General features: G+C 41.2%; 1 protein-coding gene across 1 annotated transcript in view; it reads left to right on the top strand.

Annotated features, from left to right (window-relative positions):
• The window catches only part of ar (androgen receptor), a 125,338-nt gene extending 112,047 nt beyond the window's left edge, over window positions 1-13,291 (top strand). The window contains 4 exon segments of the mRNA XM_084414355.1: window positions 550-694; window positions 1,420-1,550; window positions 9,444-9,595; window positions 11,584-13,291. Coding sequence (XP_084270481.1) covers window positions 550-694; window positions 1,420-1,550; window positions 9,444-9,595; window positions 11,584-11,742 — 587 coding nt within the window. The 3' untranslated portion in view covers window positions 11,743-13,291.
• The last annotated feature ends 203 nt before the right edge of the window (window positions 13,292-13,494 follow it).

The following is a 13,494-nucleotide window of genomic DNA, read 5'->3' as shown; positions in this document are numbered from 1 at the left end:
GTAAGTGTTGTGTAATCTACTTCCCTCTAATGGCTTTGATAAAGGGCGTTTTGAAAAGCAAAGGCTGACTTCTATCCAATGTAAAATGTGCCGACGGCAAACCATCAAATACTGAGATGTGTGTGATGGAATTAGGTTGTTGTGATTGGTTGCGGTTCTCCAATGTCCTTTTATTGATAGCAATAATAAAACTGTAATTCATTTTAATCTGCACTGAAGCTAATGGTGAATCTGTTCAGAGAAAAGTGACATCAAGTTTTAGCCCAGGAACGTGCAGCATGTTTCCTGACAGCAGTGCATATGCTGCCTGGTTTTTTACAAACTCAGTTTTGTTTGGTTCAAGTCGATGTACTAAACATCCTTGGTTCAGATAGGCATGCATATTTTTTTCTAAGTAACGTCAGATTAAGTCTGATTCATAGCTTGAGTTGGCGGAATTGAAATAGAGTCGTAAATGAAGTTAATATCACCCAGGCAGCTGACAAACTGTGAGCTATAGGCATCAAACACAAACCACAAATATCTCTCCCATCTCTCCCCATCTCTCAGGTTTCCGTAACCTGCATGTGGATGATCAGATGACAGTCATACAACACACTTGGATGGGAGTGATGGTCTTTGCTCTGGGTTGGAGATCCTACAAGAACGCCAATGCGCGGATGCTGTATTTCGCTCCAGACCTGGTTTTCAATGAGTCAGTCTTATTCTCTTTCATATCCGCCCTGCCCTTATTTGCCTGTTTTCTTTTGTGTCTGGCACCCATCTGTGTTTTGTATTGTTGCCTCCTCTCTCTCTCTCTCTCTCTCTCTCTCTCTCTCTCACTCTTTTTCATTCCATTTCCTTCTTCTGTCCATTTGTTCGTCTTGTAAATGTACTAATCCATCTTTCCTCAAACTCATTTTTCTTTCATTTCTCCTTAGCGGCCCTCTCTCTGCCTTATTCCATCTCTTTATCTTCCTCTCTCTCTCTCTCTCTCTGTCGAGCAGGTACATATCTTGTACTTCATGCACACAATAATAGTCTCGTCATGGAGACTTCCAAGATTCATTTATAATTTACTGCTGCCTTATTATGGTGTGGAGGATCTTTGTCACAAACACAATCCCAGGAGAGATTGGATTTTTTGGGGAGCACACATGCTCTCAATGGCCTTTTTCACCAATATCTGAAATAGAAGACTTCCTTACTAAATGCATCTTGGCCATATCCCATACCAGTACTGCCGACGGGAATTGCGTTTTAGGCATGAAATATATTTCATTTAGTAGGAGATTTAGGAGTCATTAGATGACTGACCGCATTATTCAGTAATACTGTATGGTAATTAGCGGATGGGAAGTTCTTTCAATCTGAAATTGCCAGATGTTTCTTTGTTTGCTTCTTTCTCTCTCTGTCTATTAATCTGCCCTTGTCTGTCAGTCGTAGGATGCATATCTCCAGCATGTACGAGCACTGTGTTCAGATGAAGCACCTCTCGCAGGAGTTTGTGCTGCTGCAGGTCACACAGGAAGAGTTCCTCTGCATGAAGGCCCTCCTCCTCTTCAGCATCAGTGAGTCTACTTCTGTGTCTGTTTCTTTATGTTCACACACAGATTTTTCTGCCAGAGTACTCATAGATATTAACAACTAATAAGTAGCCAGTTGTAAACACATAAAATGTCTTTAATCCGCATCTTGAAATAGTGGCCTTGACCTGACCCACCTCAGAGAGCTTCTAGACCAGGGGTATTCAAGTAAAGTTCCAAAAGGTCCAGTCTCTATATTTCCTTGTCTGGACAATACTTTTTTGGAATAGTAAATACTTTGTAAAAGAAAAAATCCTGAACACTCAAAATAGTCATCAAAGATGAGAATCTTTGGCCCCAAGAGGCAAAGCAGTGATGTCTAAGAATTTTTACCAATATTTACCAAAAAAAAGTAAATATTTCTCCCTACTGGATATGAATATAAAAAGTTTAAATCAGATGTTTTATCATGGCTTTTTTTGGATCATCCATCTTTTTTTTTTATTATTTTTTTTTTTTTTTTATTTAGACACCTATGTGTATGGCACATAGAAGCCTTGGGACTGAGAAAACATACTGGGGGTGCAGGGGGTCATGGTTATGGAGTTTTATATTCTGTTTTGTTTTGTTCCTGTCTCTCTGCTCAATTCAATTTTGGTTTTCTTGGTCGCTGATTATCTCCTCGTTTGTTTCTATTAAAAATAAATTATGTTTTATTAACAAAGTTCGGGAGGAGCACGTTCAGATAATTAACACAAGTGGAGAGCACTCAGCAATCAATGGTAAGAGGTAAATATACATTCAGCAGTCTCGCCTCAATCCATTGACAGTTTTGCAGCATCCCCCCACCACCCCTTCTCCACGCTTCTAGTCCTAAACACTTACATACGGGGGGAGTGCTCTGTGTTCAGGCCGAACTCCGAGCTCGGAGCCCTCCCCCTGGACAGCACGCCAAATACGCATTAAACTTTACCCCCTCAAATTGTATGTAAGTGTGAACTCGTGAATTATCTCCTGTCAGTCATTATGTTCGTCTTGTATTTAAAATCCCTGTTTGTTCAGTCCCTTGTCGGTTCTCGTATGTTTATTGGTTTGCTATTCCTCCTACGTTTCCCTGTGTTCCTGAATATTGTGAAGTTTAAATAAAATCTATTCTGAGTCACTATTTTGTCTCATCTTGCGTGCTGCAGACCAGCCTGTTACACAGGGTTTACCTCTTAAGGAAAGTATGGATCATTTTTATATTTTGCACAAATTAATAAACTGCTAAAAAACGACACATAATCTAATAATCAGAACTATCATCATGAGCACAAAACGTGATGGTTCGAGAAATGACGCTGTGGGAACACTCTGCATGATTGCGTCGTGAAGCATGTGTGAAATCAGTCCTATGTGTGATGGGACGTCAGAGGTGGGTGATGTCACGAACCCGGAAACTATAAAGCATGCCCAAAGAGTGCAGCGCTAGCAACCAATGACGTCCCATCACACCATTGGACTGATTTCACACATGCTTCACAACGCAATTACGCAGAGTGTTCCCACAGCGTCATTTCTCAACGCAGCACGAGTTCAGCAGCAGCAGTTCAGATTGTTTGTCATCCTTGCCCACGCTACATCACGGGTGAGGATACACATGATTTGTGTGTTGTTTGTTTGGAAGCGGAGCATGCACAGTCAGCTTTCGAGGGAACTGGCTTTAAGCATTGTGAACATCTTCCATTTAGGACGTTCCGTTCCCACCTGGCGCTCTTTGGTGCTCAGGTTCACATTCCTCGTGGCTCGGGTCCCACTGCTGCCAAGCGCCGATTCAGTTCATGGGGATCGCAAATGGATTTAGCAGAGGGGTTTGAGACGGGCCCAGCCTTATCTCTGCCTAACCTGCTAGATCCAGTGCCTTCTCTTAGGGTTTGGAAGCACGCACTGCGGTTTCTTCTGCCCCGAATGAAGCACCAGTGCTACAATTATATAGCTCTGAGGAGTTAGATGTTGTAAGCATCGATGCAGGAGATGCTGAGGACTCGCCACCTCACTCTCTTACATACAAGGAGCTGGCGGAGGTTGTGACTCGCGCTGTCGCCAGATTAAACATTGACTGGCCAGCTGAGAAGCAGATGTCGAGATTATGGAAGAAACCAGTCTCTTATCGAGTGTACTGTGCACAAACATCACACTATTCTTCGGTATTAGGCTACAAAGAGCACGGTTATGGGTCGATGCCTAAGGTGGAAGAGATGTTTGCTAGCTATCTCTCCCCTGAGTCTACATTGTCACTTAAGGCCCCGATATTACCCACCAAACTGGTCAGAACAACTTCGGCTTTGGTGGGGAAGGCTTATTCAGCAGCTTGTCAGGCTGCAGCATGTTTGCATACAATGTCACTGCTGCAAGCCCACCAGGCTGACTTGTTAGGAGACCTGGATGAGAGCAGGGGTATTGGCCCTGACGCAGTTACAGAGCTCCATCGGGCCACAGATCTTACTCTCAGGGCCACCAAGGTCACTGAACGTCGCCTGTGGCTCAATTTAAGTGCAATCAAAGAGAAAGATAAAATTTTTCTGATGATGCCCCGCTGTCCCCTTTTGGCCTCTTCGGTGAGGCTGTCAGCACAGTCTGTGATAGGTTTCAAGAGGCCAGCAAACAGGTGGCGGCGTTCCAAAAACTCCTGCCACTCTCAGGTCTCAGCATTAAAACAGTTCAAACATTAAAAGCAGTTCGGTTGTTCCCTGCCAGTTGTAGCTTCAGGGCGCCAAATTGGTCACTCAAATAACACTAGAGGCCAGTCTTGAGAGACTGGTTCCCTTAGCAGATTTTCTGGCAGCGTGGAAGGTACTGCCAAATAGATCTCGTTGGGTCCTGCGCACAGTCAAAAAGGGATATACAATACAGTTCGAGTCTTGCCCGCCCAGATTTATGTGGGTCCTGCCCACAGTGTTGGGCCCCGAGCAGGCTCTGGTTATGGAAAAGGAGGTAAAAACTTTGTTGGGGAAGAGGGCCATAGAATGTGTACCTCACCCCGACAGAGAAACCAGTTTCTACAGCCGATATTTTATCGTTCTAAAGAAGGATGGGGGGTTGCGTCCCATTTTGGATCTGCGTCTTAAGAACCAGTCAGTCATGCAGTTCAAATTCAAAATGCTAACCTTGATACAAATGCCACAGATGGACCTGAGGACTGGTTTGTCCAGATAGTACTCAAGGATGCATATATCCATATCTCCATCGTTCCACAACACAGGAAGTTCCTAAGGTTCACTTTCGGTGGTGAAGCATACCTATATCAGGTTCTTCCTTTCGGTCTTGCTTTATCACCCCACACTTTCACCAAATACGTGGATGCAGCACTGGCGTCATTACAACTTCAGGGCATCCACATTCTGAACTAAATCAACGATTGGTTGATTCTAGCTCAGTCGCATCAGCTGGCGGTTCAGCATCGAGAGTGTTGGGGTTAAGGTTAAATAGCAAGAAGGTAGTGCCTTCTCCAGCTCAGAGGACCACTTTTTTAGGTGTGGTGTGGGATTCGGTTACGATGCAGGCACGTCTATTTCCGGTGCACATCGAATCAATTCGGTCAACCATGAACAGAATAAAGCTAGGCCAGTCACACACTGTAAAGCAGTTCCAGAGACTGTTAGGTCTGATGGCAGCAGCGTCCAACATGATACCTTTTGGCCTGCTGTACATGAGACCCCTGCAGTGGTGGGGTCTCATATACATCAGGCCAAGGGGTAAACCATTTCGCATGATCAAAGTAACGCGGCGATGCTTACGTGCCTTGGTTATGTGGAAGAAACCCTGGTTCCTATCCCAAGGTCCCGTGTTCCAGAGTTCCTTGTTGTTGCAAGATGCTAATGACGGATGCTTCTCTCACGGGTTGGGGAACGATCCTAAATGGTCGCTCGACTCCAGGGCTGTGGAGGGGTCATTATCTCTCCTGGCACATCAACTGCCTGGAGATGATGGCTGTCTCTCTTGCTCTCAATAATTTCCTCCTAGACCTCAGGGGGGCCACCATTTGCTCCTCCATACAGACAACACTTAAGTGGTCTCCTAGATAAATCACCAGGTGTTTGCGTTCATGTCCACTTTGCAAACTGTCACACCAAATCCTTCTGTGGTCCCAGGGGAAGCTGCTTTCACTCAGGGCAGCTTACATTACTGGGAGCCAAACCAGGAAGCAGACATCCTGTCTAGGCAGGGGCTAAGGCCAGGGGAATGGAGGCTTCACCCCAATGTGGTGGAGCAGATATGGAGGATGTTCGGCAGCCAGAAGTGGACCGGTTTGCGTCTCATTTACATTTCCCCCGATCTCTCTGCTCCCGGGTGTTCTGGAAAAAGTTTGCAGGGACAAGGTAGTTTTTTTCTAAATAGCCACACTGTGGCCGGGCAGAGTATGGTTCTCGGATCTCGTGTCTTTCCTTAACGGCTCCCCTTGGGAGATTCCAGTCAGGAGGGACCCCAGGCAAGGGGCTCAATACTTCATCCCCGCACAGATCTGTGGAAGCTGTGGGCTTGGCCTCTGAGGGGGCCCAGCTCATAGACTCCGCCTTCTCAACTGAGGTTGTTGAGACCATTCTTTACTCGAGAGCTCCCTCCACAAGGAAACTGTATGCCTTGAAGTGGGGAGTGTTCACTTCGTGGTGCAGTGGTTATCAGCTGGACCCAGTTAACTGCCCTGTTGGTACAGTGCTGGAGTTCCTGCAAGAGCGATTCACTGCAGGGTTATCCCACCCACCTTAAAGGTTTATGTGGCGGCTATAGCTGCTTACCACATTCCTCTGGGTGTAATGTCTTTAGGGAGAGACCTGTTGGTAAAACGTTTCCTCTGTGGCACATTAAAGCTGAGGCCTGCAGTATGCACTTGGGTTCCGGCTTGGGATCTGGCCATGGTGCTCCAAGGCCTGTCCATGGCTCCTTTAGAGCCTATTGAAGAGGTTCCAGTCAAGTTCCTAACTCTTAAAGCGTTGTTCCTCCATGTCATTATGTCTCTTAAAAGAATAGTAGATTTGCAAGCCCTGTCGGTTGCCTTTTCGTGTTTGGAATTTGCACCTGGCAAGGTGAAGGCATTTCTTCACCCTAGACCAGGTTATATTCCTAAGGTCCCCACTAATGTGGCTAGATCAATTCTGCCCTACAAAGGCAAAAGACCTTAAGTCGCTAGAGTGTGGAACTGAGAAAAATGACTTTAAAGATTTTTAGTTGTCCCGCCAAATTAATTATAGGTAGGACACTGGAAATCTGGCAAATAGATGTTTTAGTAATGAAAATTATATACATAAAAAATATTTTAATAATTTAATAAACAAAATACTTTTGACCACTATTTTAAAGTTACTGTACTCTGCCTTTGTATTGTCAGCAAAAAGTGAGAAGTCATGCCAAGGCAAAAGGCAGTAACTTCCACATTATCAATATTTGGTTGCTGATCACCATTAACAAAATCATTATAGTAACACCTGTATAAAATCTAGTGATCATGGCATTTATTTTGTATGATTTACAATTATTTATAGCCATCTACTTATTGCTATCCTGTGCTTTGGTTGCATTCTGATGGCATTATTAATACATTTGACATGACAAAATACCTCCATAGATTAGTCCAGCGTTGACTCGACCGCGTTTAGGGCGGGGCTGAAGGCGAAGTTTTGGCACTCTGCCAGCTAGTTTGCCAAGCTTTAATTCTTGGTTGTATTCATCTGATACGGTAATGTGTAACGTTTTTCTGTTAACTCTGCATAATCCTTCGCGATCGATATCGCACGTTTGTCGATGGAGCGCGGGTTCAGACCATACTAAATGTTCTGACCGCAATTGTGCAGGACAAAGCTCTGAGGACATCAGAAGTTAGAGGGACTGATGACAGCTGTACAAAGTACACAGGGCACAGGCTACACCATAATTTTAATTTTAATGGACAGTAAAACAAAGGCAGAACACCGTACAGTCTGGTAGGTAGCATTATTTGATAGAACACCGGCACAGTAACTTCATATTGACGCGCGGCTAAACAAAGGCAGAGCACCGTAACTCAATTTGAGCGTTCCAAAACAAAGCCAAAGAGCGGTAACTGATGTTACGGTGTTCTGCCTTTGTTTCTCATGGGCTTTTGGAAGTTACTGTTAAGACAAATCATTATTTTCTCGAAAAAACAACGGAATTGATTCAAGATAATTATCCACATGATAAAGAAGGTCTTGAATGTGCCAAAAATATAAATAACTCATTTTCGACCAAAAACGAAGTTACGGTCTTTTGCCTTTGCACGGCAGAATTGTGCTGCAGGCCTTCTATCCTCCTCCCTTCCGGGATCCAGACCAGAAGAAAGTAATCTGCTTTGTTCAGTTCGGGCATTAGATGCTTTTGTCCGCAGAGCTGCCCAGTGGCGTAAATCTGAACAACTGTCCGTCGAACACTATCTATTTTTTCTGTTCACCATACTGCTACACCATTTGAAAACCACTGTTCTAGACTATATTCAACAATTCTAATGAATTTTTGCATAATCTCCTGAATTGATACTTGATAATTACAGTAGAAAATATTTTCATTAACTCATTTTAAACACCAAAACCACAAAATGTAACTGGGTCTCAAATTTTGTGCTCAATCCTTTTATTGTATGATTTTCTCCCATTACAAAATATATACAGTATATATACATATATGTGTGATAACGGTTTGAATTTTTTAGAACTGTACTTTTTTTTTTTTTTTTTACTAGAAAATATTGATCACAGAAATCTGTCTTTTAAAGGCACACTAGGCAGCTTTCCGTTTTTGTCAAACAGCGACCCCTAGAGTCGCTGTGGAGTACTTGTATTTAACGTTACTGTCGTAAATAGCACTCGCGCAGAGCCGTCTCTGCACTCACGGTCTGATCCCTTCCGCCCTCTATGCCGGTACCTGTTCAATAGGATGGAAGCTGTAATGAGTGGAAATAAGGTGTGGCCCCTTTAAGAGCTGCGTGCGCCCTGTTGAACTGTCGTCGGCAGTCTGTGTTGTATCATGTGCACCTCGAACACCCGTATGCGGGTTATTTCAGTTTGATGCTCATTCTTATCCTACTTTTGTTCATCAAGTAAAGATGTGGATGGTAGAACGGGTGACAGACAGTTACACGAGTTCGACTGGGGAATAAAGTGCAAGTTGTGAGATGCCAATCGCCTCCGTGAGTCTGTCTGGCTCTCGGTAATAACTTCATCTGTGAGCTATCCCTATTTCTCCTCCTGACAGAACGCGTTACAAAGCGTCGGACATCGAACAGGCACAGATAACATCTGAAGATGTCTACTAGTCCATCAACATGAACGATATTTACTCGAGTCTGACTCCTTGCTCGGTCAGTCTGCCGTTTCCTTTCTTTCGTCCTCAGACAAAGCTTTCCTAGCTTTGTGTGCAGTGCCGTAAAGCAATTTGTTACATCGCGAGACCTGATATCACGCGATACTTCCTGACGCGACCCGCTGGCCCAAAGTTGCAAGGGTGGTTTTTCCGCTCACAGGCGCTCGGGGGATGCGCGACGACCACCATTCAACCCGAAACAAGTCATATAACTATTCCAATGACTCCGAAGCTGTTCGGTTAAGGTAAAAAAGTTACTTAGTGCACCTTTAAACTGTTTCCTCCCCTACATTTTGGTTATAAGGTCACAACAATTTCAAACCTCATAGAAAATTAATAGAAAATGAAACAGCCTATATAATATTTAGTTTTACCTTAAGGTTAAGTACCTCCTTTCACTGACCATTGTTAAAAAAAAAAAAGTAAAAAAAAATAGTTTAGTCCCCATTTTATACCATTTGTAGTTTATTTATAATTTATATTACTCTGTGAAATGCAAGATGCAACAAGTAAACACAAAACTGGTGTATTTCAATGAAAACATTTGTTTGCAAGTTCAGGTGAAAGTATTTATTTCTATTTCTGCAGTTCCAGTGGAGGGGCTGAAGAGTCAGAAGTATTTTGATGAGCTGCGTCTGACATATATAAACGAGCTTGATCGTTTAATCAACTATGGCAGGAAGACCAACTGTGCCATGCGCTTCCAACAGCTGACCCGACTGATGGACTCACTGCAACCAGTAAGTAACACGCATACACGCAATCACATAAACATAGATAAAAACACACACAAACATATACAGAGACACCATACATAACATTCATTAGCGTGTTACATACATTGCTGGCCCCATGATGCAGTTCCGTTCAAATGTTTGGGGTCAGTAATATTAATTAATAGCTTTAATTGATCAAAAGTGACAGTAAAGCCTTTTACATAGTTACAAAACAGTTATATTTTAAATAAATGCTTTCGTGGTTCCCACAAAAATATAAAGTAGCTCAACGATTTTCACCATTGATAATAATAAGAAATGTTTCATGAGCACCTCCAAATCAGCATATTAGAATGATTTCTGAACGATAATGTGACACTGAAAACTGGAGTAATGATGCTGAAAATTCAGCTTTGCCATCACAGGAATTCATTACATTTTAAAATATTATTGAAATAATTACTTTTACTTGTAATACTATTATATAATTATTTGCACTGTATTAAATAAGTCATTATTTAATCAAATAAAGCTTTGGTGAGCATAAGAGACTTCTTTTAAAAGATTAAAATCTTGCCAACCCCAAACCTTTGAACGGTATTGTATATATTTTTTCCATACAAATAAGACAATTACAGGCGGAATCATTAAAAAGTTGCACTACTTTTGCATAAATGTATTTGATTTGTTAACAATCTGTAATCCAGTTATCCAATGCTCTGCACTGTATTTAAATTAAGTTTTTTCATAACTTTAGAGTACATTTTATTACGGAATTTTTGGTGAATCGTGATTTGTTCTTAAATCGTTCATATGCACTTTTCGAGCTCAAATTTGTGCATACGCATGCTTTATGAATTCTATGTAAATTAGGCTCATTATTGATTAGGGGTGGGAATCTTTTGGTACCTCACAATTCGATTCAGACCGATTCTTGAGGTCACAATTCGATTAAAATTGATTTCTCGAATTTGAATCAAATTTCGATTCGATAGATTTGATTGTAGTTTACTGTTTTGTGTTACTTTTCTTATTTTACTGCAGTAGACAGTTTAATATATCTAGAAGAAAAATAATCCTACTGAATTAAATGTGAACCTGACATTTATTTAGTTTTTCTTCCCATTTTAGTCAACTCAATACAACAAATGCCCTTTAAGCTGACTGCAATTATTACACACAGTCTTCTGTAATAAAGCAAGGCAGGCATTTTTTTATTTAATTTTTTATATTAAAAATAGGAACAAAGAAGCAAATTACAAACAATAGGACAAATACAATAGAAAAATATACACATAAATAAACTTTAAGTTTTTCAGGCACAGTAGCATAAGTTTATTTAACATGTAGAAATGCTACCTAAATTGAATAATCAAATGTAAAAATAAAACACTGTATGAATTAAATATAAATTGATTCATATTAAAGATTTAAAAAAAAATCCTACTGTCCACAGTCAACACAATGTGCATTTTGACATAATTGTGTGCATGTGTAGCTGTGAAAGAGAACTGATTTTGAGATTGCATGCATGTGAGAGGCGGCATCGAGTCCTTGTTCACGGCTTATTGTGATTAACGTCAGTAACTGTAAGTAACTTCAATTAGTACTGCGAAATTAAAGAAGTGTGTAACACTTCAGAAAATAGATTTTTTTTAATTTGTAAATCGATGCAAATCGGTAGGAGATAGAATCGCGATTCAAGAGCCAGTTTTAGGCTGAATGCTGGACAATCTCGCTGTATAGTATGTCCGAATGTAGTAGTCTGCTGCATTGTCTAAAACAGAACAGAATCGAGCAGTTTATTCATTTTTTGGCCGTGTGTGTGCTGCTAACGGATTCACATTATTATTCCTTCAGTAATTCTGGTTCTAAAACAACACAGGTAACACACAGAAATTACTATTGTCAGGCACAATACATTCTTGCTGAATTCTTCCTGTAATATTAATATATTGCCATTTTGCTTATTCCTGTCTCTCCTTTTCCCTCCTTCTCTCTCTCTCACCCAGATTGTTCAGAAGTTGCACCAGTTCACCTTTGACCTCTTTGTCCAAGCCCGGTCCCTGCCCACAAAGGTCAGCTTTCCCGAAATGATTGCAGAAATAATCTCGGTCCAGGTGCCAAAGATCCTCGCCGGCCTGTCTAAACCAATCCTGTTTCACAAATGACATGACTACGCCCCTGAACCACCGATCCATACCAACCCCACCCAGGCCATATGAGCCAGTCTGTTCGGCCTGATCCAGCCTGCGAGGCTTTTAATCTGGACTCGAATCGAGCGATGAGACTGAATAATACAGATTTTTTGATTTCTAACCTCCCTGCATCCCTCCCTCCCTCCCTCCCTTTCTATATCAGTCTCGTCTCCCTCGCTTTGAAAAATGGCCCTGAAAAGTAGCGGGACCATTACATCATTACAGTTGTCTATCTTCTCCTCAGAGATCATTTGAGCTCATTTTCTCAAACTGACAGCCCGGTTTTGTTCTTTCTTTCGACCAGCAGTTATCCTTCGAGAGTTACAGCGTGTTGCCCGGTGGATATGTTGGAAAAAATATCACTGAAGTTTCACCTGAGCCCTTAATAAAAAAAAAAGACATTACATAGACCCCTATCAGAGTGTGACCTGCCTTGACTCTCTATGCATCGTGGGATAAAAAGGTTTCATTTATTGTCTGTGAATTGATAGATCAGGACAAATCAAAGCTACATGCATCGAGAAATTCATCCGAACGTGGCGAAAACCAAGACAAATCTCTTCGCTTATGACTTTTCCTCTTGTTAGTTAGAACAACACACTGCTAAATACAGTGCTGTAGTATTAAAACATTATGGAATTCAGTACAGCAGAGTTTCCACCCTGCTTTATTAGTTTATTGATTGTAAAACAAGGGCTTCATTCATTTCTAATGAAATGTAGAGGCTCTTTATAAAAGCTTTTTAAAAGGCATTATTCATTCGTAATGTTCAGATTCTGTGACTTTTTCGTTCAATTGAAAATCTGTTACAGTTGGGTTTGAAAATTGCCACTGAAAGACTGAAAGGACAGCACGATGAAAAACATCTCAGTCATCGTGAGTTGCCTCCTCTAGACAGCAGACTTTTGTTAAGACGAGGCCCAGTAGCCTTTTTTACAACCTGGATATTTAAGTTCAGGTTTTAGGGTATAATGTTGACAGTTTGTATATAGAACAAAAATACAACAAAGCTTGGGTCAGAATAGAAGATCTTCAAAAGTATATACATTTAAATCTATGCATGGTGTCTTCATATCCATCATGAAAAAACAACAAACAAATAATTGCATGCTAAAGCCCTAGATATATTTAAAAAAAAAAAAAAATGTAAAAAAAAAATTAAACTGCATTTCCAGTAAGCTAAATGGATATTGTTAGGAAACAGGACTGTTTTCCCATAAGGCTCTTACGAAGTCTCTCTCTCTCTCTCTTCACTGTCCTTAATGGAATAATTGGCAAGGTAATCTTCTTGTATATATATGTAAAAGTTAAGCGTGGTTCTTTTCAACCTTTCTATGTGCTAATGTATGGATGTAGTCAATAGTTTAACAGTTTCCTCTCTTTCCTTTATAGTAAGTGCCACTAAGGGATTTGTATTTCTCCACGCTAGCAATAAGTAATCACATGCTTAACACGCTCTTTTAACAAGCACATTTAGAATACAAAAACGCTTCAAATGATACACAGCTTTAAAAAACAAACACAGGGTTCCCGCGGGGTCTTAAAAAGTCTTAAATTCTGAACTTTAAATTTAAGGCCTTAAAACGTCTTAAAAACAGCCAGATTTTCATCTTTCGCGGTCTTAAATTGTATTTAGTCAGGTCTTAAAAAAGATTTTACCCTCGTTCATTTCCAGAAACGCTGGCCGCAGATAGTTATTACAAAGTAGCAAAAAAGTATCGAAGT

The sequence above is a fragment of the Rutilus rutilus genome (genome assembly GCF_951802725.1).
Source record: "Rutilus rutilus genome assembly, chromosome: 7".
Taxonomy (NCBI): domain Eukaryota; kingdom Metazoa; phylum Chordata; class Actinopteri; order Cypriniformes; family Leuciscidae; genus Rutilus; species Rutilus rutilus.
Note: the sequence above shows the minus strand (reverse complement) of the source record. Positions and strands in the feature narration are given on the sequence as shown.